The sequence below is a fragment of the Mustela lutreola genome, chromosome 12 (genome assembly GCF_030435805.1).
Source record: "Mustela lutreola isolate mMusLut2 chromosome 12, mMusLut2.pri, whole genome shotgun sequence".
NCBI classification, from domain to species: Eukaryota; Metazoa; Chordata; class Mammalia; order Carnivora; family Mustelidae; genus Mustela; species Mustela lutreola.
The window spans coordinates 35,478,527-35,505,439 of record NC_081301.1 but is presented as its reverse complement, the minus strand read 5'-3'; the positions used below and the strand labels follow the sequence as shown (position 1 = coordinate 35,505,439).

Genomic DNA, 26,913 nt, shown 5'->3' with positions numbered 1-26,913 from the left:
AGCAAACCCTCTGGGCTTCTTGCAGGGTGAAACAGTGTCATTTGGGATGTCTTGGTGTTGGTGATTTTCCAAAATGGCAGGTTGGTTTTCATTTTGAACACCAATGAAGAAGTGACTTTTCCTCACTGCCACCCTCTTCCCCATTGCACAGTAGAGCAGAAACAACATAATGGCACATATAACATGCAGCTGGCCTGCACAGGAACAAGGAAAGTGTGTTTTTCTTTTGAAATTTTAATTTTTACTTGTTTTTTCATAATAAAAATAAAACTTAATAGTCACTTATTCTAATTTCTAGGTGATTTAGCACAACCCCTTCTTTATTCTAAAGACTTGATATTCCTTTATCAGTCATTCGGGAAAGCCCCATCCTGATGTGCATCATTTGGGGAGTTTTATGATGGAACTGATGTGTAGGACTATCAAACGAATCCATACATATGAAGTAGCCATTTCCTAGGGGACCTGTGTGCACAGAATCACAGGATATGCTGCTTTCTTCCACTCACTGGACAAAGCATTTCTGATTCACCAGGGTCTTCACAGCAGTCTTCACATCCTTGTTTCTGAGGCTGTAGATGATGGGGTTGAGCATGGGGGTCAGCACCCCATAGAAGAGGGAGATGAGCTTGTCTGAAACATCCTGCTTGTCTGCCCCCAGGGGGTCCTTAGATTTGGGCTTCGCATACATGAAAAGAATAGCCCCATAGAAGATGACCACCACAGTGAGGTGGGCAGAGCAGGTGGAGAAGGCCTTTCTCCTCCCCTCAGCTGAGGGGATCTTCAGGATGGTGGTGAGAATGAAGATGTAGGAGACAAAGATGAACAGAACTGGGACCCCCAGGAAGATCACATTGGCCACTGCCATACTGATCACATTGATGGAGATGTCAGCACAGGCCAACTTCAGGACAGCCAGGATCTCACAGGTGAAGTGGTTGATGACATTGTCCCCACAGAAGGGCAATTGTACTGCAAGGGAGATCTGCACCAAGGAATTGACTCCACCAGCCACCCAGGAGCTGGCCGCCATGGGCACATAGGTGGCCTTGCTCATGACCATGGGGTATCTGAGGGGGTTACAGATGGCCACATAGCGATCAAATGCCATCATGCCCAGAAGCACACACTCTGTGGCTCCCATGGCAAAGGAGAGAAACATCTGCCCAGTGCAGGCTGAGAAGGAAATGGTTTTCCTGGGAGTGAGGAAGCCATCCAGGACTAGAGGGATGGAAGAGGTTGTGTAGCAGATGTCCAGGAAGGAGAGGTTCCCCAGGAAGAAGTACATGGGCGTGTGTAGGCGGGAGTCAAGGGCAGTCACCAGGATGAGGACTCCATTGCCCAGCAGGATCACCAGGTACATGGACAGGATGACCACAAAGAATGTTTTTTCAAGCTTTGGCTGATCTGAGAGCCCCAATAAGACAAATCCTGCCAGAACAGATTTGTTGGCCACTTCCATTTTAAATTCTCTCTTCTACCCTCAGGAAAACTGAGGACAGCAAACACATGTTTATAAGGATCAATATGTGGGGATAACAATGAGGTCCTTCTAGAATCTATTAATTAAATTTACCCTTTGTCATGCCAGTGTATAATATCAGCAGCAAAGTTCTAAAAATCATTGTCCACTGAAATACCTTAAAAGTTGGGATATATCAAATCAAAAGCAGAAAGAGCAGGCCCTGGAAGCCCAACCAAACCACAATATATGGCAAAACTATAGCCAAATCAATAGTATTAACACACTTGAAGGAAGGATCTCTATGGGAACACACAAGAGGAACCCTGAGGGTGTGCTGCACACATGGGTCCAGGGCACTGACTAACTCTTCTCACCAGCCCTGCCTGCCCACAATTGTCCCTGCAGTGTTCTTGGGGGCTTCAGGCTGTCACACTCGGTGATGCTAACCCCTGGCACCACTCCCCTGGCTCTAATTCTGTGTTTGTATAGTAATTTTGTAACTATCATTTTGGCTCCATGTGGAGTCCTACATGGAGAGATCGTGATGGGCAGAGGTCAGGAACATTAAGACCTGCCTACTATTTATATTTGTTACTTTATGTCAGGTTTATACTTCATTTCTTGTGAGTTTGCCTGGTGATCTCCCTTCATTGCACTGTCAGTAGGCAAAATCCTATTAATAGTTCAGTCAGATCCCAATGGAAGCACTTCCACATTCCCCCTCTGTAACCATGGCCTTTGTCCACAGCATTGCAATTCTACACCAGCCCCCAGGGCTGGGGAGCAGGTGTAAAATCCAAGGACAAATGTCCCTCATGCCTCCCAGTGTGAGCATTTGCGACTTTGTGAGCAGGCTCTATGCTTTTGTGGCTGTTCTGTAATCTACAAATCCCCACTCAAACCCTTCCATACCTGCGTTGACCATTAAAGGCACAGCAATGCAACAGTAATGCTTTCTACCCCACAGAAAAGCAGACCATTCTATCCAGCCTTGCAGAGGGGTCACTACAAGGAGACATTGTACATATGATGTACTCCAGTTGCGGAGACCAGTAAACCCAATACATTAGAGGAAACCTTGGCCTTGGCTTCTCATGTTAAATAGGAGGAAACACAGCTCACGAGTGCTCCCCTGTTGTGCCAGAGCAGATCTACTAAGGAGTGAAGGACCCATTATGAAATGCTGGTCATCTTTGCTTTCCCTAGGACACTCGGGAAAAATAGAGATGCCACACCTTTCTCTAAGATGTTTGCCTTATAGCAGAGCTTGGGGTGGGGGACAGGGCGGTGGGGGGGGGGGGGGGTCCCTGAGCTTCCCACATAGACTCTGTGACTCTTACACTATTTCTGTTAGTCTGAAGATATCCTCAAGCAATTATCAGAGGAAAACTGTGAGAATTGGGAACATTTCGAAAAAAAGAGATCTGTTTTTAAAGACATGAGTATTATTGGCTGGAGAATCTCAGACTTGGCAGGAATGTTGTAATGTAACTGGTTTGCCTCTTTCCCCTCAATTGTATGAACATCTGTGAAATGCAATTTTCCCATTTCTGCTTTGAACACCTTGAGCTATGTTGTATCATTCCTCTGTCAGACAGCCTTGACTGTTGGAAGGTTTTTCCTCACATCAAGCACAGCTTTCTTCTTCTAAGGTTATCCCCACACTGTACCTACCCCCTGCCCCATCCCTACACTGGCCTATACTCCCAGGACATGCCTGCTTCCTTCCCTTATCAAAGCCTTTCACAGACATGGGAGCTGTGACCAGGTCCCCACTCTCAACCATGTTTTTTCTCTCCCACCTACTTGAAGAAGTTCTGGCCAAAGAGAGAACTCAGTCTAGATCCAGTATGGAGTTGGAGAGAGGCCATGGTGGGGTTGGAAGCTTACCTGGAGAGAAGGTTTCATGGTAGAGAGGATGCTGGAAGGCTTCTGGCCTTACAGGTGATTGCTTCAATTGCCCACCTGGACAACCCCTGTCTAGCTCTATCTGTTGAGGCTGGGCCTGGAAACCTGCAGCCAGTTCTGTTTAGCTGTCCTGGAGCTAAGTCGTTCCTTCAAATTTCATAGCAAGATGAAGAACCTTCAGGGTTGGCCATAGGCTAAGGAGCTCTCGCTGTTCCCTTTCCTGGCCTTCTCCATGCCCAGTGAGATAATAGCCGGAAGGACATCTTGAGTTGCTGTTTCCCAGTGGTCCTGGCAGCCATGTCCAGCCTGCGTGCTTGGGGCAGACACACTTTGTTCTCTGCCGCTTGCCCTCTCTCCATAGGTTCTGTCATGGAGCCATGCAGCAATTTAGAGTTCTGGTTGTTTGGGGCCAGTTTTAATCCCAGAAGCAATTTAAAGTTTGGTGAAGGCCTCATAGGAGTTTAGGGCCTGTGTCCTATGAACCCAATTAGAGAAGTCATAGACAACACTGTAAATCTCAACTCTCACTACAAAGAGAGGTTCCTTAGATTAGAAAATTCCCGTCCTCTCCTTGCCAACCTTTCCAGAAGTAGAGGAGACGACTAAGGTCTGACTGTGCTTTTACCACAATGGTATCTGTTAAAGGAGTCTTGTCCTTGTCTTTGCAAGGCTAAGAGTCCCAACAAGAGGTGGAAGGTATGCCCAGGCCCTGGCAGACACACTGGGCATATTCATGCTTCAGGAGCTGACCCTTGCTGCTGTCCCTCGGCCCCCATCCAGAGCTGACCAGCTCTAACCCTTAACCTCAAAGACAGGAAGCAACAGACATGTACCACAGGTCAGCTCCAGGCACTAGAAAGAGGACAGAAATGACAACGGTGGCACCTCTGATTTCCAGTGATGTCCCAGTGACAGCTACAGTCTGAGAGATGATTGCCTGGTGCCCCTAAGCTATATGGGAGCCCAGAGCAGGCAAGAGTCAGAGGAAGGAGGTCAGGGCAGTTTAGGTCCCCACTAAGAAGCAACTCTTTCTGTGTCCTGCCATGCTATAGTAATGTGCGGAACAAGGATTACGGATTGCAGCAGAGGACATGAGGGCAGAAGAGAGCTCTGGACTTGGTGAGAGAACAACCAAGTTTAGCTTTAGAAGCTGCTCTGGAGTCACAGGTCAGGCAGGGAACTAGGTAACTAGCATTTTGCTAAGAGTTTTTGTTTAGTTAGAGATCTTTAGTGATGGGGAACTGAAAATCCTTCAGGTAAACTCAGTTGGGGTCCAGGAGGTGAGAGTCAGGCAGTATGGATCTTGGCCATGCCTGCTCAACAGGGCCTGAGGACAGGAATCTTTCCTTAGAAGTTGATGAGGGGGAAGGCAGGGAGGAGGAGCCTTGGATTGAAGCGTAATCTCTATCAAAAGCAACTGACCTGCCTTATCTGCAGGGTGGGTTTGCTAATAAGAGACTCTGGGTACTAATGCTCCCTCTGTAAGAAGATGGAAGTTGGTATCAGAGTTTGATGTTATGTCCCCATCACCCATGTGGACATCATGGTTCATGTTACCACAGGGAAATTCACAAAGATTTCATTATAGGGCATGGGTTCAGCCCCTTTCCACCAATGCTGTTGTCATTTTCATGAAGACTGAGGAGAAGCAGCCCTGGAGACCCCTGGCTGGGGATCTCTATAACCCACAGACCACCACCAGCTTCAGGCTAGGGACTGGCATGTTGGGATTTTCTCTTAGGAAAAAGTTTAACTTCTCCAAGTCCTCACTTAGACGGTCTATATGCCACATGTCTCCGAGCTCAAGGAGTAGAGGGGGATAAGAGAATGTTGAAAGGTAGTTGAGGAGAGACATCTGTGTGTTTCCTTTAGCACCTGGATGCTAAGTACATGTTTAGGCACTGAAGACAAATCTATTTGGAACTGTTGGGTCCATCTCAAGACTCCCCCACCCTCTGCCTGGACACTCTTACTTTAGGACGTCCCATCCCAGATGATGTCAAAATGCACCTGAATTACACTTGAAGTATAAGTTTGTAGTATATTTGTAATGATTTTTCTACTTTTGTTATTAAAATTATTTGGCTTACAAGTGATTCAATTTATAATTCTACGAGTTCTCAACAAAAAGCATAAAAACTCTGGAAAGTGAAAGGACCTAACTACAGATTGTTCTAAAATAATGGGTCGCCTGGGTGGCACAGTCGTGTAAGCATCTGACTCTTGGTTTTGGCTCAGGTCCTGATCTCAGGGTCATGAGATCGAGCCCTGCCTTGGGCTCTGGGTTCAGCATGGAGTCTGCTTGGGATTCTCCCTCTCTTTCTGCCCCTCCCCAACCCTGTGCATGCTTGCTCTCTGTGTGCGTGTGTGTGTCTCTCTCTCAAATAAATAAAATAAATCTTTAAAATATGATTCATGAATATAAGCATTTATCCATTACTGAAGTTGACATAATGTTCTCTTTTTTAGGAATGCAAATAAATAATTATTAAGGTTTTTTTTAAGGGTTTTGTGTTTGTTTTGTAGTTAAGAGCCAACATGTTTTCCAGACTTCGAGTATCTTTGTACTTGGAGAACACCCCACAGACCTGACTACCACACCCTCATGTGCAGGAGGTAAGACAGCCCTGCCGACTTGGCTCAGGAGTAAAGACACTTGTACAATAAGTACAAATTAAGATCCATTTATAGGAATTTAACTTAGCAAATCGTTTTTAGGGAATAATTTTTTTCCTTGAACAAAAGGAATTCACCCAGTTTCTGTCCGTGGGAGCCAGGGTACAAGAGACACCTGAGAAGAATGTAGGCCCATCACACACACAGCTCACAAGCCAGTGCTGAGATTTGGCAATTGTTCTTTGTCGCAGGTAAGCTTTCCCAAAAAGCTGACCCTGATGGGGAGACTTTCACGCAGGAGAGAGCTCTTAAGATCAACACCTATGGGGTGAAGATGAAAGAAGCAGGAGTGAGCTCAGAGGGCCAACTTGAACTGCCCATAACTCTCAGGGCCAAGGGCGAACCAGCGCAGGAACTCCCAACTGCATGCAGTCAGCTACCAACACTCCCAACAGCTGAGGTAAGAGGAGCTTCAGCCCTAGGTGGGGTAGGGGTAGTTTTGGGGTGATACACCACTTCCAGTATCCACTACACACCTGTAACCAATACTTCTCAAGGTTAATGTGCATATGAGTCCCTGGAGGGATTTTGTTAACTGTAGGTCTGGAATATGCTTGTCTAAAAATCTCCAGCTGATACTGACACTGCTGATCCATGGACCACACTGTAAGCAGCATGGCTCTGAACTCCCGTTGCCCCTCACCTAGTATTAATTTGCACTGAATTTCTCAAGTGATCAGAGTGTATGGGTCACAATGTATCCCACTGTCACTGGGTGACGTGCTTCTGAGCCACCAGGTTCCTCACAGCAGTCTTAACGTCCTTGTTCCTCAGACTGTAGATGATGGGGTTGAGCATGGGGGTCAGAAGCCCATAGAAGAGGGAGATGAGCTTGTCTGAAACATCCTGCTTGTCTGCCCCCAGGGGGTCCTTAGATTTGGGCTTCGCATACATGAAAAGAATAGTCCCATAGAAGATGACCACCACAGTGAGGTGGGCAGAGCAGGTAGAGAAGGCCTTTCTCCTCCCCTCAGCTGAGGGGATCTTCAGGATGGTGGTGAGGATGAAGATGTAGGAGACAAAGATGAACAGAACTGGGACCCCCAGGAAGATCACATTGGCCACTGCCATACTGATCACATTGATGGAGATGTCAGCACAGGCCAACTTCAGGACAGCCAGGATCTCACAGATGAAGTGGTTGATGACATTGTCCCCACAGAAGGGCAATTGTACTGCAAGGGAGATCTGCACCAAGGAATTGACTCCACCAGCCACCCAGGAGCTGGCCGCCATGGGCACATAGGTGGCCTTGCTCATGACCATGGGGTATCTGAGGGGGTTACAGATGGCCACATAGCGATCAAATGCCATCATGCCCAGAAGCACACACTCTGTGGCTCCCATGGCAAAGGAGAGAAACATCTGCCCAGTGCAGGCTGAGAAGGAGATGGTTTTCCTGGGAGTGAGGAAGCCATCCAGGACTAGAGGGACTGAGGAGGTTGTGTAGCAGATGTCCAGGAAGGAGAGGTTCCCCAGGAAGAAGTACATGGGTGTGTGCAGGCGGGAGTCAAAGACGGTCACCAGGATGAGGACCCCATTGCCCAGCAGGATCACCAGGTACATGGACAGGATGAGCACAAAGAACGTTTTCTCTAGTTTTGGATGGGCAGAGAGGCCAAGCAAAACAAATTCTGTCACAGCAGACTGGTTGGATGCTTCCATTTCAAATACTCTCCTGTATCCCTGAAAGTACTGAAGGCAGAAATATGTGTTGGTTTCCTGATGGCTTGCTTGAGTCACTACATGGGGATCACAGGGGTGCCTGGGTGGCTTAATGGGTTAAAGCCTCTGCCTTCAGCTCAGGTCATGGTCTCAGGATCCTGGGATCAAGCCCCGCATCGGGCTCTCTGCTCTGCAGGGAGCCTGCTTCCCCTCTCTCTCTGCCTGCCTCTCTGCCTACTTGTGATCTTTGTCTGTCAAATAAATAAATAAAATCTTAAAAAAAAAAAAAAAGATATACTACATGGGGATCACAATATGAGGTCCCTAAAATTGTAAATAAATTTCACTTGTGGGATTCAACTAAAAGACCAAGTTATCTAAAGTTAGGCTGTGTATCAGTCAAAAGCATGAAATGCAGAATGTGGAAATCCAGAGAAGCTTAATAAAATAAAAAACATTTTTGTCTAGTCAATGACATTAATATACCTCAAGCAAAAATTACATGTCTGCATATGCTGTGTGTCTTCAACACTTTACAGAAAAGCAGGAGCCTCTGAGTAACTCTGTCTCTGTCATATAATTGGGACCTCAGACTAGCTCAGCTCAGTGACACCAGCCATTGATGTCATGTGGCCCATTCCTATGGATCTAGTTCTCTCCTTGCCCAGCAAGTTTCTATTATAAGTGGACTTCCAGGGGCGCCTGGGTGGCCCAGTGGGTTAAGCCTCTGCCTTCAGCTCAGGTCATGGTCTCAGGGTCCTGGGATCGAGCCCCACATCAGGCTCTCTGCTCATCTGCTCAGCAGGGAGCCTGCTTCCCTTCCTCTCTCTTTCTGCCTGCCTCTCTGCCTACTTGTGATCTCTGTCTGTCAAATAAATAAATAAAATCTTTAAAAAAAAATAAGTGGACTTCCAACACAGTCTTATAGGAAGAGAATATACTGGCTTGAAAACATAAGGTTACTTTAATAGTTTTCTTACACAGTATCTGGTTTACACTTCAGTATGTTATGAATGTAGTTAGTGTAAATCACTTCATCTGATCTTAACCCTCTTCTCTGGAAAATCCGACCAAATTGAATTTCTGGAGCCTACCACTTGTAGCTCCCACCAAAGTCTCCAGAAACCTGACCTGCAGCACAGGCCTTGTGCGTCGCCTCCTGTGACTGCAGCTGACCTGTCTGCACCTCTGCTTCTCTGGGACTTGGGCCCAAGGAATGAAATCTTACCTGATGGTCAGAGTCCATTCATAATTCTCACCCTTAGGCTTGAGTCACACGCCTTCCAGTGGCACATAGATGCTTTGCAGACATTGTCACAGGTACTTCTACTCAGCTGCCTAGAACATCCAAGCCACAGTGTAGATCATCACAATTTTACTGCCAAAGAGATTAGGAACACCAGATGTCATCAGGGCCTGTAGCAGGGGACCCAAAACAGCATGACTGCCAGTTAAAAACAGGCTGCTGAGTCCTACATTTGGAGATGATCTCAGAGCTTAGTTTTTTGTTTGCTTGCTTTTTAAAGAAATGCTCCTCATGTACATTGGATCCACACCAGTCTGGAGGATCACTGACCTCTTAGTTTAAAGGTAGAGAAACAGAGGTCTAGAGACAGGTTTGTGAATTACACGTGGCCCCGAAGAAGGGGTGCGTTTTTCCTAATTGGTAATGGTACAATGCTCAAAAGAGCTTCTCTTGAGATATATGGAATTAAGGGATAGAGAACTGTGTTTAGAGAAAGGCTCTGCTAGTACCAGGGAGTACAGAATTTGAGACTTGGCAGACTTTCCAGATATTAAACCAGTCCAGTTCCCTTCTCTTACCCACCTGTTACAGTGATCCTCTCTTCAGGAAGTGATTTCTCTGCCCCTGCTTCAACATTTATACAACAGGAAGCTGGGCTGTTGATATCTGCCCTTTTACTCACTTCTCCCTTCCTCCACTTGCCGTAAGACTCCTCTGGGCTCATGCAAAACAGACCTGTTCCCTGGCCACTGCTGCAACCTTCAGAGCTTTGGAAATAGTTGTCTTCTCCCCAGTCCAGTCCTCCCTGCAGACACTCACCACCACTCTGCACAATAAAGAGCTGGCCATAGACATCACCTGGCAATTACCCAGCATGGAATGACGTCTAGGCTGGGTCTGTGGCTCACAGGAAGGGAGGCCCCTGGAGTGGAGAGGCTGCCAGCAAAGGGAAATGACTCTCTCTGGTGTCACCTGCCCATCTGGGTGCTACCAAGCCATGACCAGGCCTTACAGACCTTGTCTCTCAGAGCTGCTCCAGCAACGTATGGATGATACACATTCTTAACATAGGCACATTGTCACCTACTGTCTGACTTCCAGGTGTCTCTAAATGACCCCAGGTATAGAAGCAGCCACAAGTCACAGTCCATAGAAGCTACAGCTACTCACCGTGCCTTTGCCTGACCTTGAGGCTCAGTGAGACAAGGAGACAAAGGCTGACTCTCAAGGCTGAGACTCAGCCAGGAGCCTCAGCCCAAAGGAGACTGTACCCTGGGTGGGCTGGCAAGCCATGCCTGGCTGTTGGACCCAACACCCTCTTCCTTGCACTCCACACTTTCTCCAGAGGGCCCCATGATGGCTCTCTCGGGAATTAAGGCTGGGTTGCTTTGGGGCCAGGCCTTATCCCAGAAGCAATTTAAAGTTTGGTGAGAGGCTCAGAATTTAGACTTCATTCTCCTAGACCCAATTAGGCATGATTGTGAAATCTACCCAACGCCCCCCTCTCACTCCAAGGAAATCTCAGCTTAGAACACCCTCTGGCCAGGTAATCAGAGTTCCACTGGGTTTCGATCACACAAAATGGGCCCAAGATGGCTCTGTCATTGCCCTCAGAGAGCCTGGAAGGAAGAAGAGCTGGGTCTCAGTGATTCAAATATTCCCAGGGAACTTTGAGCCAGGCAGATTCCCTGCCATCCCGGCACCTCCTCCCCTCCACTCAGTGACCCAGTGTTCATTCTCTTTCTCTCCCCTTCCCTCTCTCCCCCCCACCACCCCTGTCCCTCTCACCAACCTGCCCACCATTCTGAACAACTGCCGTGAACATGTCATATGTACCAAGCCTTGTGCCAAGTACCAAAGAGTAGAGATGGGGGACATGATGACCAGGAATGGGTCTTTGTCTTCAGAGAAGCCGGCAGAGCAGAAATATCTTGAGAGCAGGCATGACTGAGAAAGCCACAAAGCTGTCCAGGAGGCTGTGCTCGGGAGGACTATGCAGAACTCGCCCAGGACAAAAATAACAGGGACGGGGGCAAGAGGGCACGGGGAGACATGCAGGAGGAAAAACTGATAGGATTTAGAGGTTAGTCTGGGAGGGATACAGGCAAGACAGGAGTCGACAGTGGCTAAAATCGCAGATGCTGGGAAGCAGCTGGTGACGTGGAGGAGAGCCTGTCTGGGCTGGTCGGGATAGCTGCAGCACCATTTCTGATATTTCAGTCATCTGAATTTTCACACATCTTGTGTGCCCCGCTCATTAATTACTAGTAATAAAGATAGGACTGAAAAACAGATTCTGTGAGGAATTTATGGCCTATTGGATTTGTTATATTTGAGATGATGGTGAAATGTTGATATTAATAAGAGTTGCCATTAATTTGTAACTGTTTCCTAGATCTTGTCTCACCTAATGCTCCTCAAGATCCCTTGAGGTAAATCTGAGGGATACCTGTATATGAGCAGTGGAGGGACCCTCCATCACTGGGCTCCAGCCTGGGATTCATGGTGTCTAACATCTTGGGCTTCTGGGAGCCTATCCCTCCCTCACTCTTGGTTTTCTCAGGCCAAGGGGTTGTTATAGGACTCATGCAGGTGGGCCTTGTCATTAGACAGGCACTGCAGTGTCAATCTGATCTGACCCCCCTAAGAGCTCTGGGTCTCCTGCCTCTAGGACTCTACCACACAGAAGACTCAACCACTCTGGCCCTACTCCTAATCGGCCCCTTCTCTTTTCCCTCTCACTCGACTTCAGCTTACCATGGCTCTGGGTTTTTAAGCCTAACTGACTATTTACTGTGGTTTCTCCTTCCTCTTCTTCCTTCCTTCCACCAGCTGCTGACTATGTCCTGGTGTTTGAGTTCAAGCTCCTGAGAGACAGATCTAAAGGGTTTGGTTAGTCAACATCTAGTATAGGCTGCCGGAGAGCTCACAGGTTAACTGCCCCTAGAACAGGAGTCCACTGGTCTAGTCAGGTGAGTCCTGTGGTCTGAGTGCTTCATGGTTCAAAGCATGGAAACAATTTGAGGGGCAGGAGAACGTGGGCATACCCAGTAAGTGAGGCTTGCTGGAACGAAGCAATGAATCAGGCAAGTATTATTGAGATAGTCCAGCATTCAGACTTCGGAAATTATACCCTGTGTCTCCACTGAGTGCTTGCTGTGTGAGTAGTCTCCTTTCCATGAAGAAACAAGGCCTTGACCCTCTCACCTACCATGGAGACAACTTCACCCTCCTGCCTCTTCCCTTTTCCCTCTTCAAGGAAGTTATGTTTCCCTAACCTTATAGCACCTGATTCCAGTCCTGGTTTTATCTCAAAATGGTGGTGGTTCTTTTCTCACAGAGAATGTGCTAGAATGATTCCCGAAAGACTCTCAAAGCGTTTTTGAGCAAGGTTAAAAAGTTTTGACCAGGGATCTGGTCACAGACCTTGTGAATTCCATGGGATGTTATGTCCACATTTGTCCCCAGGAAGCCACAATAAACAGATACCTCCCTACAAAATATGGGAGTTGCTGGGGTTCAGAGTACCCCTTCAGTCAGCTCCACTCATCTTTGGCAAACTCACATTTACACACACCCAAACACATGGAATAAGGATGTTTCTGGCACATGAAGCTTTGTTTTGGCCAATTAAAACCCAAATATTCCCTGGCTGGTTTGACTAGGGCTTCTGTAGGCAGAGAGAAGAAATAAAGACAGACATTTTCAGCAATACTTCTAATCTCAGTGCCCTGAGATCCCACACACAGAGTTTGTAAGAACTCTAGCTCAGTGCTCCTCAAGTGTGACTACAGGCAGCTTTAGCATCACGTGGGAACTTGTAAATAATGCAGATCCCTGAGTACCTCCCTGGACCTACAGAATCAGTCTGGTGGTGGGTCCACCTCTATCCGTGTGTGTGTGTGTGTGTGTGTGTGTGTGTGTGTGTGTACATGTTTGTCTAATCTCTGTATTAGCAAGTCCTCAGGATGAATCTGATGCATGCTAATGTCTGAGAAGCACTGGTCCCTCTAGACGTTTCCTAGAATTGGAATCTAGTTATTCTTTGGAAGGAATCTAAGAGGAGGAGGGTATTTTTTGTGAATGATCCAAGCAGCTGCCTAGAATCCCTCTGCTCTGGAGTCAGCTGTTCTTTCAGGCTTGTTTGCCCCTAGCTCCTGGCCCTTGACCATCCACAGCCCTGTGGACCTCCTCTGGGTCACTGTTCTCTGGGGTCTTTCTATCCTTGGGATCTACTTTGTCTGAGAGTCCTCACCATAGAGTAAGTGGGACCCTAGCAGCCCAGAGGTGAAGGGGGGAATCCCATAGATACTCTGACTTTGCATTTCAGGGGGCTGCTGGTCATCTCTTAGGGGGGTACAGTAGCAATTGTATCCAGAGAGGCAGAGAAGGGCCAGCAACCCCAGGCTTCCAGCCACTCTAGACGTTTAGTCAGTGAGTCTCCACTCATGAACACACTGTGCACTAGAATGAATTCATCTTGTCTCCTAAAACCAGCAACCCAGTCAGTGTTTTCTACTTCAGTCCTGTCCCCAGCATCCACCCATCATCTGAGCAGGAAATAGTGACTCTACCTTCTTTCCTGCCTACTACATGCAACCAAACTCTAGGATTGTATTTTGCATCCACCGAACATTTCCTGAACCTCTCTCTTCACTCCCCCTCCATCCCTTCCCAGTTGACGTCCTTGTCTTCACTTGCCTTTTAGTGTTTCTCTGTCTCTTTAGTTCTGTCCTCCTGCCCCCAATCTTCCCCCATACAGTGTCCAGAAGGATCAACCTCAGATGGAAATTTGACCACAGCAGACCTTTACTTAAACTCCCTAAATGCCTCTGGAGCCCTTACAGAAGTGTATCTCCTCAGAATGCCCCCGAAGACCAGCTAGAGTCCAGTCCCGCCTCCCTCCCCATCAGCAGCACCTGCCCAGAACACTCTGGCCATATTCCTCACTGCTGGCTGCACCAGCTCTCCTGCACCTGCTCTTCTGTGTCTTTGCTTATGCAGCTGCTGCTTCTGGGATGATTCCCACTCCCCGTTGTCAGGTCAGTTGTCACTCGTGCCCTCCAACGGTGTGCTGGTCAAGTTCGACAACAGGATCTCCAGGTCAAAAAGCCCTGATCTGGAGCATTTGCTGATTTCTGTGGTATAAACACTGCCACGATGGCCAATTTCAAGAACCAACAAAGTCACTGAATGGGAATTAGGCAGGGATGTACACAAGTGGTGAGGCAGCTTCAGCACATGAAAGACTCTGAATCATTTTCCCCCAACCCCACCACCCGCCAGGAGGTCTGACCCCTGCCTCCCTCTGGGCTCTCCCAGCACCTGGGCATTCTCTTCTCCCTCTCTGGCACGTCCTCCCTTGGTCATTTCTCTTCATGTTCCTCTCTTGCCACTAGAGGGCGCAATCCAGAAAGCGGAGACGGTGGTCCCTCAGCACATCCCTGCCTTCCGGGCAGTACACACCCAGTGATTGCTGGCTGTACCCATTCTCTGGACCCACCCCGGCTCTTGGCCACAAGCTGTCAGGGACTTCTGAGAGGTTTCAGAGCACGTGCACAAATGACAGGTTGCTGAAAGGAAGTGATTTGAATAGATGCTGGGAGAGGATTGAGGAAGAAAGCAGCAGGTTGCTTCAAGGGCCTAATTCAGTAAGTTGAAATTTAGAGGAAAAGTCTAAGTCTTCCACTCAGGGGACACTTAAGTGGCTCAGTCAGTTAAGTGTCTGTCTTCATCTCAGGTCATTGTCTCTGGGCCCTGAGACTAAGCCCCACATCAGGGGCTCTCTGCTCAGGGGGGAGTCTGCTTCTCCTTCTGCCCCCCACCGTGCTCCCACATGCTCTCTCCTTCCCTCTTTCTCTCTCTCTAATAAATAAACACAATCTTTAAAAAAAAAAAAAAAAAAGGAAAAGGAAAAGAAAAAGTCCACTCAGACTCCTAAGAGCCACTGCCTAAGCACTGAGTTGGGGGGATGGGCTTGGGCATAGCACAGGAGAAAAGACTTGGGAATCAGAGTGAGTCCTGGAATCACTGCCCAGCAGGCTGTTGGACCCTCTTAACAGAATTGTGATGTTTAGAGAAAAGAAGGGAGGACGGGTGGGAAGGAAAAAGCAAGCAGGCAGCTAACTTCCTCCAGGGCCTTCAGCATAATTGGATCTTGGGGATGACCTCCCAGAAGGATACAAAGTTTCTAAACTGAGTACCACTCACTTTCCAAACTTTAAATGACTTCAGGGACTAAAATGGTCCCGAAAAACACACTAGAATTTAAATTATCTTCTAAAGATGATGGCCAGTCCTTTGGAGATTGTGCCTTGAGCACAGGAGGCAGGTGGAGGGGAGAGGACGAGCTGGACCCCTCACCATCCTTGTCACATGTTCTGAGCCCTCAACCTGGCGCTTCAGACCCAGTGTTGCTATTTCTGATCTGTGGCCTCTTCCCAACCCTCAGGAAACAAAAGGATCACTTCTGTTCTCCATGTTTCTGATCCAGGTAAGTGCAGGTTTCAATCATATCAGGATTTTCACTAGCAAGCTATATTTCTGTCATCAGGCTTGATTGTAATGGAGTAGAGGCGCAGGAAGGGGAGAAGCCCTGGCATCGGTATGTGTTACTCTCCCAGAGTCATATAGACCCAGCAAACTGCAAGATCATCTGGACTCATCGCACTTCATACAGAGGGGACAGGGCTCACCTAGGACCACACAACTCGTAGTCTTTTGCACACATGCACTTGTCCCTTCTTGATTAAAACCATGGAGGGGGTGGGAGGCTCTATTTTTTTGGTAGTTAAGAATCCAAAGTTCAGTAATAATAATGAGCTGTGTTTCTAGATCTGGTGATGATGGCATAAAGGGAATATTTTCTTCACATGATCCACATTCTTAGGAGAGGATGGGGCAGCTCAGGCTGGGACCAATTTACTGCCCCAACACGTATGTCACAAGCAACAGGGTGTCCTGGGTACGGAAGCCAGCCCCAATCTGGGTCCATTCTCCGGACTGCACAGACAAGTAGTCAATTCCTGAATGGTCTGTTTGCCTCAAAGAGATATATCAATTTTTTAAGTTGCTGGGAGAAAAAGGGAGATTGACCCTTGTTTATCGTTATGCTGAAACCAAGAGATCTGTAGCTTTCTGGAGGCCTGGCATTTGGAAGAGGGATTAAAGTTGCAAAGGAGCAAATTTCAGCTCAGTCTAGGGTGAAGCTGCTTCAGAGTGAATGAGCCTCGTCAGGAAGTGCAGTGTCCCACGTCACTCCAGGACCCAAGTGCAGGCTGGAGGGCCAGGAGGAAGGCAGGAGGAGCTGTCTGCATTGGAAAGGGAGCACATTGCTAACTAAATCCTAAGGCCCATTGTCAGTAGCATTGACGTGATTCTTGTGGTTGCTGTTGCCACGGATTCAATCACTTGTTGGCATGGCCATTTGCCTGACAATTTTCCCCACTAGATTTTGAGCTCTTCAAGGTCATGGGCTATGCCTTTCATTGCTGGGCTCCCACCACTGGGAGTGATGCCTGACCCAGAGCAGATGCTCCATCAGTGTCTGTCAACCTGAACTGACTTATGATGGCATGTACTTGGTCACAGCTACAATGCTAAGAGTCGAGGTGTGTCTCTGAGCTCCCCAGACATAACCAAGGAAGCAGTTGGAGAGCTGAGGGCACTTGGTGAGCTGGATGGAAAGTTTATGAATCTTTTAGAGACAGAGCATGTAAATCTGAATGCCCAACACCCTCAGTGTGGCCTACAAAGTTTTGTTGTTTTGTTTGTTTTTTAATTGATCCAGAATAAACCCCAATTTGGGGAGCTCTTAGTCTGAGGAGACATTCAAGTTTTCTAGAAAGAAATGCTGACAGAGTGAGTCTCGGGGCTTTGTGAACAGTCTCAGGGAAAAGCCAGGGCCTCTGGTGCAAGGAGATGGAGAATGAAGAAAAGAAGGGAGATTCAGTCAGAATTCTCCGTAGTGTGGCCACAGTATGCAGGAGGCCCCTTTACTGCTCCAAACGTACCAAAGGATCAACAGATGTTAAGACCTTGGCACCGTGGCCTGAGCTGATTCTCTCAACAGGTGACACCGGGGCAAGGGATCTATTGGCTCTCATCTGTCCCAAGAAAAGTGATGCTTGATTTTCTGATGATTTTCATTTAGGCGGTCTTGTCTCCTGCATGCCTTACTCTTTTTTAAATGTGTGCCAGATGTTGTATTTGCAAAATTCTTTATGGAAGTGATTTGGAAGACTGGGGCGATGCTGCTTTCCTTCAGCATGGATTTACATTTGCTTCTGATTTTGGAAGCACCACCACCAAGAATGAATCTCAGGGCTTGAGAAGAGCTGAAGCTGAGCTACGGCACCTGTAAACAAAGTTTCCTTCAGTTTCTCTCCTGCTCTTGTGGTGCTGCCCTTTGCGATGCCCTACCAAAGGGAGGAAGTGTAGTTAGAGGCCCTTCATGGTGAGCCTCGTATCTCAAAACCTGTCTCCCACCCTCAGGATCCTGTTCATCGCGCTGCTTAGCCTCTCAGCAGCCACTCCCAGATTCTATAAATGCCTCAGTTAACTCACAGCCTCAAATGCTACATTTCTCTGAATTCCACGATTCCCAGAATCATGACCTTATGGTTCTTAAGGTCGTACAACCTCACCAATGCTTTATGCAGATGTTTTATGTCATGGTCTAGTTTTTGTTTTTAATTGTCATATGCAGGAGAGTTTGTCCCATTTAACTCTTCATTCTTACTGGAAGCAGAAGTTAAATATTATTCTCTACTGCATTTTTCCTAGAGTCCTATAAGATGACCAAATTATCAGAGTTATTCCCCAACGGCTCCGCAGGGTGGGTATCTTTCCCCTGCTGCCCAGGCACTTTTGGAGTCAGAGAGTGCTGAAACTGACTGCAGAGAGCTCCCACAGGTGACAGAGCAGATGCATCATGGACAGGTCCAATCAGACCTCCCCTGGGGCGGGGTTCATCCTCCTGGGCCTCTCAGCCCACCCAAGGCTGGAGAAAATGTTCTTTGTGCTCATCCTCCTGATGTACCTGGTGATCTTACTGGGCAACGGGGTCCTCATCCTGGTGACCGTCCTTGACTCCCGCCTGCACACACCCATGTACTTCTTCCTGGGGAACCTCTCCTTCCTGGACATCTGCTACACGACCTCCTCAGTCCCCCTCATTCTCGACAGCTTTCTGACCCCCAGAAAAACCATTCCCTTCTCAGCCTGTGTCGTGCAGATGTTTCTCTCCTTTGCCATGGGAGCCACAGAGTGTGTGCTTCTGGGCATGATGGCATTTGATCGCTATGTGGCCATCTGTAACCCCCTCAGGTACCCCGTGGTCATGAGCAAGGCTGCCTATGTCCCCATGGCTGTCAGCTCCTGGGCAGCTGGTATCACCAACTCTGTAGTTCAGACATCCCAGGCTATGAGACTGCCTTTCTGTGGGGACAATGTCATCAATCACTTCACTTGCGAGATCCTGGCTGTCCTGAAGTTAGCTTGTGCTGACATCTCCATCAATGTGATCAGCATGGTCGTGGCTAATGTGATTTTTCTGGGGGTCCCAGTTATGTTCATTTTTGTCTCCTATGTGTTCATCATTGTTACCATCCTGAGGATCCCCTCAGCTGAGGGGAGGAAGAAGGCCTTCTCTACCTGCTCTGCCCACCTCACTGTGGTGGTTGTCTTCTATGGGACCATCCTCTTCATGTACGGGAAGCCCAAATCCAAGGACCCCTTGGGGGCAGACAAGCAGGACCTTTCAGACAAGCTTACCTCCCTCTTCTATGGGGTGGTAACCCCCATGCTCAACCCCATCATCTACAGCCTCAGGAACAAGGATGTAAAGACTGCTGTGAGGAATCTGGTGCGTCAATAATACCTAACTGAGTGACTCTCGTGATTTCCAAGATACCAGAATGCAAGACCTCCAAACTCCTTATTGTTTTCATGGGGAAATGGTAACCCAAAGTAGAGAAAGGAGCTTCCTAAGGTCCCTGCTGTAGACCCTGTGACTAAGACTAAAAAGTAAACTGGTTCTCTATCTATTCACCTACTCATTGTTCCAAGTTAATGGAGCTTTTGTCTATGACCCTAGAAGGGAGGAGCCTTCACATTTCTAGAAATGTTGGCTAGTTGTTGGCTTTGTGCACAACCACAGTGACATCGTATCTTAGCTATTTTATGCTAGTGAAGTCTTAGATTCTCTGCCACCAGAAGTTGGTGTGTGTCCGTGAAGCCTTATCTGTGTGTGCAAAATTAAGAAACAACCACAGAATCTGGTTTTAGTAGAACTGGGCTCTTGGAATGTACTATGAGGCCCTGTGTAGAATTGCTAATCACTATACAAGCTTTGGTATTATCCTAGAGGACTGTGTTCAGTAAGAATAACATAAAAGGTATCATCTATATCATCATAGCATATTGGCTGATAGCACCATGGCAAGAATTCACCTTATGTCTTAGCACCAGGAAAAGAGGGCTCTTACCTTGAGTGTGTAGCCGTCTGAGGAAGCTCAGAGAGATGTTTGGCCTCTCCTCCCCATGTCCCAGCTCCAATCATGCACTGATACAGTACTGCATAGCTGGGAGACAGCAGCTGTCCAACTCTTTTCCCCACACAAATTACATGTGTGTTTGCATTATAGCAACAAACACTCCCATGCAGGTGCCCTGACAATAAGGAAATCCAAAACATGTTTTGGGGAAAGCAAAGGGTTACAATAATCCTCAGTTGCACAGCTATCATCAGCCATTAGTAAGAGTTGGTTATGGCACGGGTGTGATGTGTGATGGGCTGGGGGGCTGTAGGTTTGGACTTTTGGGTAGCAGCCATAACAGCTTGGAGGATGGTCATACTGGGTGAGAGACCTTCGACTGCACAGAAGAGAGAATTCTACTCAGCCTGGTTTCAGAATAATGTGGATTTTTCTAAAAGTAGGGTCAACCTCAGGCAAAGTTAATCAGGCTCTAGTTCCTTTGCTCTGAGATTCTCTTGACTCCTCACTCTTCTAAGTGTCAGATTTGTCAGGCTGACTTGTCTCATCGTCACAAGATGGCTGCCATTGCTCTGGACCCACAACTTCCCCATTCACTTACGGAATAGGAACCACTGGTTCCTACAACCAGAGAACAAATATCCTGAGGTTTGCTCTGACTGTACCCATCAGTGCAAACTGCAAACAAATCACAGTGGCAGGTGAGATCAGATTATGCAGATTGACTTAAACTAGCGGGACCCTACTAAAACAGAAGGTGGGGTCAGTCTAACCTAAGTCTACAGCTGCTATATCCAGAAGAACATCTGGTTTTATGAGTAAGAAAGTGATAGAAGGTCAATGGACCCTGGAAGAACAGCAAACAAATGTCCACCATTTTCTGGGCACCACGTGAGGCTTCCTGACTCTGGAAAATCCCTAGGAAGGGAGAGGGCTGCTTCTACTCCTTCTTCTTCTTCTTCTTCTTCTTCTTCTTCTTCTTCTCCTTCTCCTTCTCCTTCTCCTTCTCCTTCTCCTTCTCCTTCTCCTTCTCCTTCTTCTTCTTCTTAATCTTGAAGAGTGAAAGAGTGCGTGAACTGGGGGAGGAGTAGAGGGAAAGAGAGAGGGGAAGCATACTCCCTGCTGAGCTCAGAGCCGAAGAAGAGGTTGGATCTCATGACTCCTGAGATCTCCTCCTGAGCTGAAACCAAGAGTTGGATGCTTCACCGACTAAGCCACCCACGTGCCCCCAGAATGTCCCTCATTGGATATGGAGGCAGCATATTCCCAGCCTGGTCAAATGGTGACTCAATGCCAGATTTAATCTGATTAAAGAAAACAAATACAAGAATATTCCTTGTACATCTGAGTTGTCCTAGATTCAAAACTGTTCCCGGTGTGCTTGTATCATGTCTCAACCCTGCACTGAGAAGTCCTCTTGACGGTTTGCCTTCCAAGGTGAATCTTACTCCTCCTTGGCTTTTTAATTTTATATTTTTTTCTACTTTTAGTTTTCCTTTGTCCCATTTGCTCACCTGTCTATTTTTAATTTTTTGTCCTTGGATGTAGTTTTGGTTTATCTCAGCTCTTTGTGGGATGATGCCAGGCACATGTTATAAGACCAACCAGTGAACAAAGCCACAAGTAAGCAAGCAAATGAATAAACAAATAAAACCCAAGGGAACTAATGACAAAACACAGCAGTGGGGGAGGTAGTTGTGGGGCTGTTGGAGACACAGCTCACAGCTCCTTCTCTGGGCCTTGCTGTCTCTCTTCCCTGCTATACCTTAGTTTGGGATTGGATGCCCTTGAGGTCCTTTCAAGGCTGACCTTCCAAGGTGATGACTCTAACCCCAGGCCATAGGCATGAGACTAGGGATGGTGAAAGGAGACTGTAAAAGTCAGCTTCCAGTATCATGGTCCCTAGGGCATCCTTGTCCTGTGCCGCTCCCTCACCTCCCATGCTTGTATCATGTCTCCCAGTCCCCTGGATTTATTGTGTGTGTTACATGACACAAGAGATGGTGATTATATTTCCACATATGTACTTAGATTTACCTGAACACAAGACTCCATGAACAGATCCCAGGTCCTTTGTCATGGACACTCCCGACAAGACTAGGACTTCTTGTGGTCTTTCCAGCAGGAGAGAAAAAAGAATACACCAATCCCTACTGAACTTCTCTTTGGGCTTGAGGACAGTTGAAAAGAGGTCAGTTAGAACCTCCCTCCTTGGAAATCTGTAAACTGAGGCTCTTACTCTTGTTGAATTGACCACAATCTGACCCTCCTCACCACCAGGGGTGAGCCGGGCTACAGGCAAATAAAGGAAAGTGGGTTACCCCGGAGAAGGCAGGTGAGGGGACACAGGACAATCTGGGGGTCTCTGCTGCTGTCTCTGCATTTTCCTTTGTGTCATGATCTCTTCATCTGTCTTTCTGTGTTACCAGTGAGCTTAGAGCAAGTCTTACCAACAGTGAATAAGGGGAGGGGGAGGGAGATGAGCTTTATTACAGCCCTTTGCTCCCCTGCCCCGTTTAAAAATTTTCCTTAGACTCTGGGAACACCAATATTTGGGCTCCATCAGCCTCGGCCTTACTAAAACTTCTGCTCACAAATTTTAGGTGATTTCCCTAACCAACCCAAATGAATTCTCAGGGGAAAAAAAATAAAGAAATTTACTTAAGCCTACGCATTTAAGTCTTTGTTCTTCTAACTAAAAGAGCAAAACTAAACAGATTTAGATGAAAGTTCACTGAAGAGTCAGTGGCTTGCAGCTGGCACTGGCCACAGACTCAGGAACCATTAGGACTCCCAGGAGATCCTTTGAGGACCATGGCTGGTTCTATTTGCTCCCAATTAAGACTGATGCTTTGTTCCCCTGGGGGTTAAGTCCGGGAACCTGAGTATTGTAGAAAGTCCATTAGTATTCCAAATTGAATTATTACAACAGCTGCTTCTAGCACTCCTCAAGAAAACAAGAGAGCAGTTCAAAGAGCAGCTGGGTAGAGAGAATGGGAAGTGGGCATGCAGGTTGCTCTGTCAGCACAGACTGGAGCTGAGCCATTCTGCCATGTCCCTTCAGAGGTACTGTGAGTCCAGGGCCAGGGAGCCAGAGACCTGCCTTCTGATTCTGCTTCCAATGCTGTTTACCACTGTAGATTCTTTCCCTCTCTGAGTCTCCATTTCTTTGTCTGTGAAATGTGAGTGTAGCCCCCTTCTTCCATCCCTCTCAATAAATAATGCATGGGAAAACACCTAGGGAGAACCCAGCGGGAAGGAATTCATGGCTCACACCCCACAACCTGTCACTCTTTGATTAGGGGTCCCCTCTGGATTCTCCCCTCCACAGTTCATGAGCTATGGCTCCAAATTGCTAAAGCCACTTGGGGCATGATTTGAAGGAGCCTTGGATGGCCTGTTTGTGGCTCTGGTTACCTCTGCCTGCCGCACACCCGCCATCTGGTGGCCACTTCTGCAAGCCTCGACGATCAGGGCTTCTCAAATCTCAATGCGCTCAAGAGTTCCCTGGGGATGTTGTGAAAATGCAGATTTGGATTCAGTGAGTCAGAGGTGGGCCCCGGGGCCCTATGTCTCTGACAAGTTCCTAGGAAATGCCTATGCTGCTGCTCTGCGGGCCACACTTCCAGCAGCAAGCCCTAGAAGACTGGGGACTGAGGGATGGAAGAAAGAGGCAGGAAAGCAACTCCCGTGTGGAAGGCTCCTGCCACGTGCCAGGTCAGTTGACGTCAGCCATCTGCTCTGGTCTCTCCAGTTTCCAGGGCAACGGTTTGCCCTGTGACCTCACTTCTTTATGGACCTAAGGATTGTTGATTACTTTATTAAGGATTGTTGATTTAAAAAAAAAAAAAAAAAGGATTGTTGATTAATCAGTTTGTTCAGCTTCTTACTTGTTAGTGGATTCACTACCAAGCTTCTTACACTTTAGACCAGAAACTAGCCATTCCCATCTCAAATAGCTCCAGAGAGCAGTCAAGTGCAAATGCAAAATGTGGTGAGGGACACCCGGGAGGCTCCGTCAGTTAAGCCTCTGCCTTCGGTTCAGGTCATGATCCCAGGGTCCTGGGATCGAGGCCCAAGTTGGGCTTCCCTGCTCAGCAGGGAGTCTGCTTCTCTCTCTGCTTCTCCTCCCTGCTCATGCTCTCTCTCTCTCTCAAATAAATAAGAAATCTTTTTTAAAAATAAAAGAAAATGTGGTCAGGTACAGAGTAAGAGTCATAAATATATCAGAGAAGGAGATACATACCAAATTTTATAGAAAACACAATTATTATAGTTCTGAAAATATAGTAGTATGAGTTCAGAAAAGTTAAGGAGATGGAAATAACTTCTCAAAAATCAATTGTATTCCTACATACCATCAGTATACAAAAGGGAAAAAAAGCAGGAACAATACTCTATTTACAGTGGCAACAAGTATCCAATAATTGGAAACAAACATCATTCGAGGCATGACAGAATTAAGGGGAAAAAAAATTGTGGAAGTGTTTTGGGAGTACAAGAGACGGCAGAGTGATTGACCAGGAATCACTCTTGGGAGAAGCCAGGGAGAAGAACGATAAAAATGACATTAATTTCTAGGCTGGAAGCTCTCAAATTGTATCAAACAGAAGACGTTCTGTGATATGGGCTCTACCTCCAAATATTTCCATTTCCCTTTGTCAGAGGTAAGGCCAATAAGAAAGCTGGGCTCAGGGCTCAGAAACATAGTTATTTAGTGTTTTTAAATCCCTCCAAGACTCCACTGAGCTACATAAATTGCTAGTGAAGAACAATTGAACAATACAAAGATCTCTTCAAGGGAACAATGTTAGATTCTTCCTACAAGATTTGAACTTACTACAAGGTAGCAATTGCTGAACTACATCATTGCTCTTTTTTTTTTTTTTAAGATTTTATTTATTCATTTGACACACAGAGAAAGATCACAAGTAGGCAGAGAGGCAGCCAGAGAGAGGGGGTAAGCAGGCTCCCTGCTGAGCAGAAAGCCCGATGCTAAGCTCCATCCCAAGACCCTGGGATCATGACCTGACCCGAAGGCAGAGGCTTTAACCCACTGAGCCACCCAGGTGCCCACATCATTGCTTCTTAAAGTTTTGAAACATCAGCAGCATCAGAGGTACTGGAAAACTATAAGAGTTAAATATGTATATGTCAGGTCAAAATTCATAGTGTGAAGGAAAAAAATAACTTTTTGATAGTGGCCAGCCACAGCTTTCAACTGAATGAAGGTTTCCCTCTGATCCACCCGAAACACCGAACGTTGCCACACTCTTCTGATGGATTGGAATTAAACATAAAATACCATCGTGATGACAAAAAGCCAAAAAAGAACAGAATAACATATTTGTCCCAGCTGTAGAAGGAGATGTGATTCATTATTTTGAAAGAGAGAAGGTATCGGCACTAAAATAGACAAGTTCAAACACACATTGGACAATAAAGTCTGCCTAATAAAGTTTGATCAAACAAGTACCAAACCACTCCCAAATGGAAGTTTGTCAGACTCCACAAGTACTTCTTTAAATATACATATACCCCCAAATAACTTTTAATAGGTAGTGAAACAATGGACATGCGCAAACTTGCAATGTTTTGATTTTTTTTTTTTACACACCAGGGGCCACTGTCACATTAGCATGTGTGCCATTGAGTTGAATTCCTTTTGCAGAGACCTCAGAACAAATCTCTTCCTGCTGTCTCTGTGCATTTATTTTATCTTCTTTAAATGTGTCCTTGATTAGAATAAGTGTAGTTCTGCCATGATCTTTTCTTTAATCTAGGCTGATGCACATCCGCTCATGTATATATAATTGTACCAGGGAGTACCATACGCCCTGTTCCCAATTAAGCGTCGGGCAGGGCTCAGAATCATCTGCTCAGCGCATGTTCTCATCATGGTGTCCTAGCCGATTGCACAATAACACAAGAACATGTAACTGGTCACTCTGTAATAATGTCGCATTATAAACAGTGATGGGATTAACCATAAATTTGGGGTGCTACTTCTCTAAACTACATTTACGATAAGGAATTGAGTGGTTATCCAACCTTACTAGTAAACCAGTTTTTTTCTGATTTTTAATGTCAAACTAGCACTTTTTAAATTAATAAACTTTGTCTTTTAGAGCAGTTTCAGGTTCACAGGGAAACACGGCAAAAGCCTCTGTGCTCTTCTTCATCCCTCGCTCCCCACCAACCCCTAGGAAAGTCTCATCTCTTTACTTTTTCAGAATGTCATAGAGTTGGAATTATAGAGTAAATAACCTTTTCGGGTTGGATTCTTTCACTTAGTAACATGCTTTTAAACTTCCTCATGTCTTTTGATAGCTTGATAGCTCATTTCTTTTTTTTTTTTTTTTAAGATTTTATTTATTTGTTTGACAGACAGAGAGAGAGAAAGGGAGAGAGCACAAGCAGGGGGAGAAGCAGAGGGAGAGGGAGAAGCAGGCTCCCCACCGAGCAGGGAGCCCGACAACGAGGGACTCAATCCCATGATCCCAGGATCATGACCTGAGCCAAAAGCAGAGGCTTAACCATCTGAGCCACCCAGGTGCCCCAAAGCTCATTTCTTTATAATGCTGAACAATATTCCACAGTCTGGATGGAGCATGGTTTATTTGCCCACTTATCTACTGAAGGGCATCTTCATTGTTTCCAAATTTTGGCAATTATGAATAAAGCTGCTGTAAACATCCATGTGTAGATTTTGGTGTAGACATAAATGCTCACAAATCAATACTGAAACAAAAATTTCTCAGCACTTCTTCTTCCAGGTACCATCTTAATTTAAATAAAAAGTAGTTTGAGATTGCAAGGTGATCTATTTCAAAAACAGTGACCCTTTGCAAACTACTCATCTGTATAAATGAGAATTTTCTCTGTAGCAGGCAACCAAAACAAAATACCAAAATAAATTGGAGGCTGAAACTGATGCAAAGGCAATTAACATCCATAATTCCAGATTTCAAGTTTTTGTGTTCATCAAAATCTTATCTTTGAATTCTCATTCACTATCATTGAACCAAGTAACTGTTATAAATTTAAACTTATAAAAGAAATAGTAAACAACAATAAAAGACAGCTTTTCCCCTCCTTTTTTACATAGCAGGACTCTACAAGATTTTGTTGGAAAAAAGTTGCCACTGCTAAAAAAATAAAAATAATATTTTTTAAGTTTGAAAATTACTGAAATACACAGGCAAAGAGAGTAGAGAATGGGACCAATTTCATTCTCACAGTCCCATGGCTTTTTTTTTTTTTTAAATTCTAGTTAATGAGCATACAGCACAATATAGGTTTCAAGTATAGAATTTAGGGATTCAGGTAGAATTTAGTGATTTACCACTTACATGTAACACCCAGTGCTCATGGTAACAAGTGCCCTTCTTAATACCCATTACCTACCTAGCCCATCCCCCACCCACCTCCCTCCATCAACCCTCAGTTTGTTCTCT

General features: G+C 46.4%; 3 protein-coding genes across 3 annotated transcripts; 1 reads left to right on the top strand and 2 right to left on the bottom strand.

The window, feature by feature from the left end:
• Positions 1 to 505: 505 nt before the first annotated feature.
• LOC131812566 (olfactory receptor 13C7-like) lies at positions 506 to 1,462 on the bottom strand. Its single transcript, XM_059142277.1, has one exon. The coding sequence runs from the start codon at positions 1,460 to 1,462 to the stop codon at positions 506 to 508; it is 957 nt and encodes a 318-aa protein (XP_058998260.1).
• A 5,295-nt stretch (positions 1,463 to 6,757) lies between these two features.
• On the bottom strand, positions 6,758 to 7,714 carry LOC131812573 (olfactory receptor 13C7-like). The gene has a single exon (XM_059142290.1). The coding sequence runs from the start codon at positions 7,712 to 7,714 to the stop codon at positions 6,758 to 6,760; it is 957 nt and encodes a 318-aa protein (XP_058998273.1).
• A 10,178-nt stretch (positions 7,715 to 17,892) lies between these two features.
• Positions 17,893 to 18,837, top strand: LOC131812577 (olfactory receptor 13C7-like). Its single transcript, XM_059142292.1, has one exon. It carries the CDS (start codon positions 17,893 to 17,895, stop codon positions 18,835 to 18,837), a length of 945 nt encoding a protein of 314 aa, XP_058998275.1.
• Positions 18,838 to 26,913: the final 8,076 nt, after the last annotated feature.

Bases quoted from the DNA above. Each gene is read 5' to 3' on its own strand.
- LOC131812577 (XM_059142292.1), top strand. From the start codon at position 17,893: ATGGACAGGTCCAATCAGACCTCCCCTGGGGCGGGGTTCATCCTCCTG.
- LOC131812566 (XM_059142277.1), bottom strand. From the start codon at position 1,462: ATGGAAGTGGCCAACAAATCTGTTCTGGCAGGATTTGTCTTATTGGGG.
- LOC131812573 (XM_059142290.1), bottom strand. From the start codon at position 7,714: ATGGAAGCATCCAACCAGTCTGCTGTGACAGAATTTGTTTTGCTTGGC.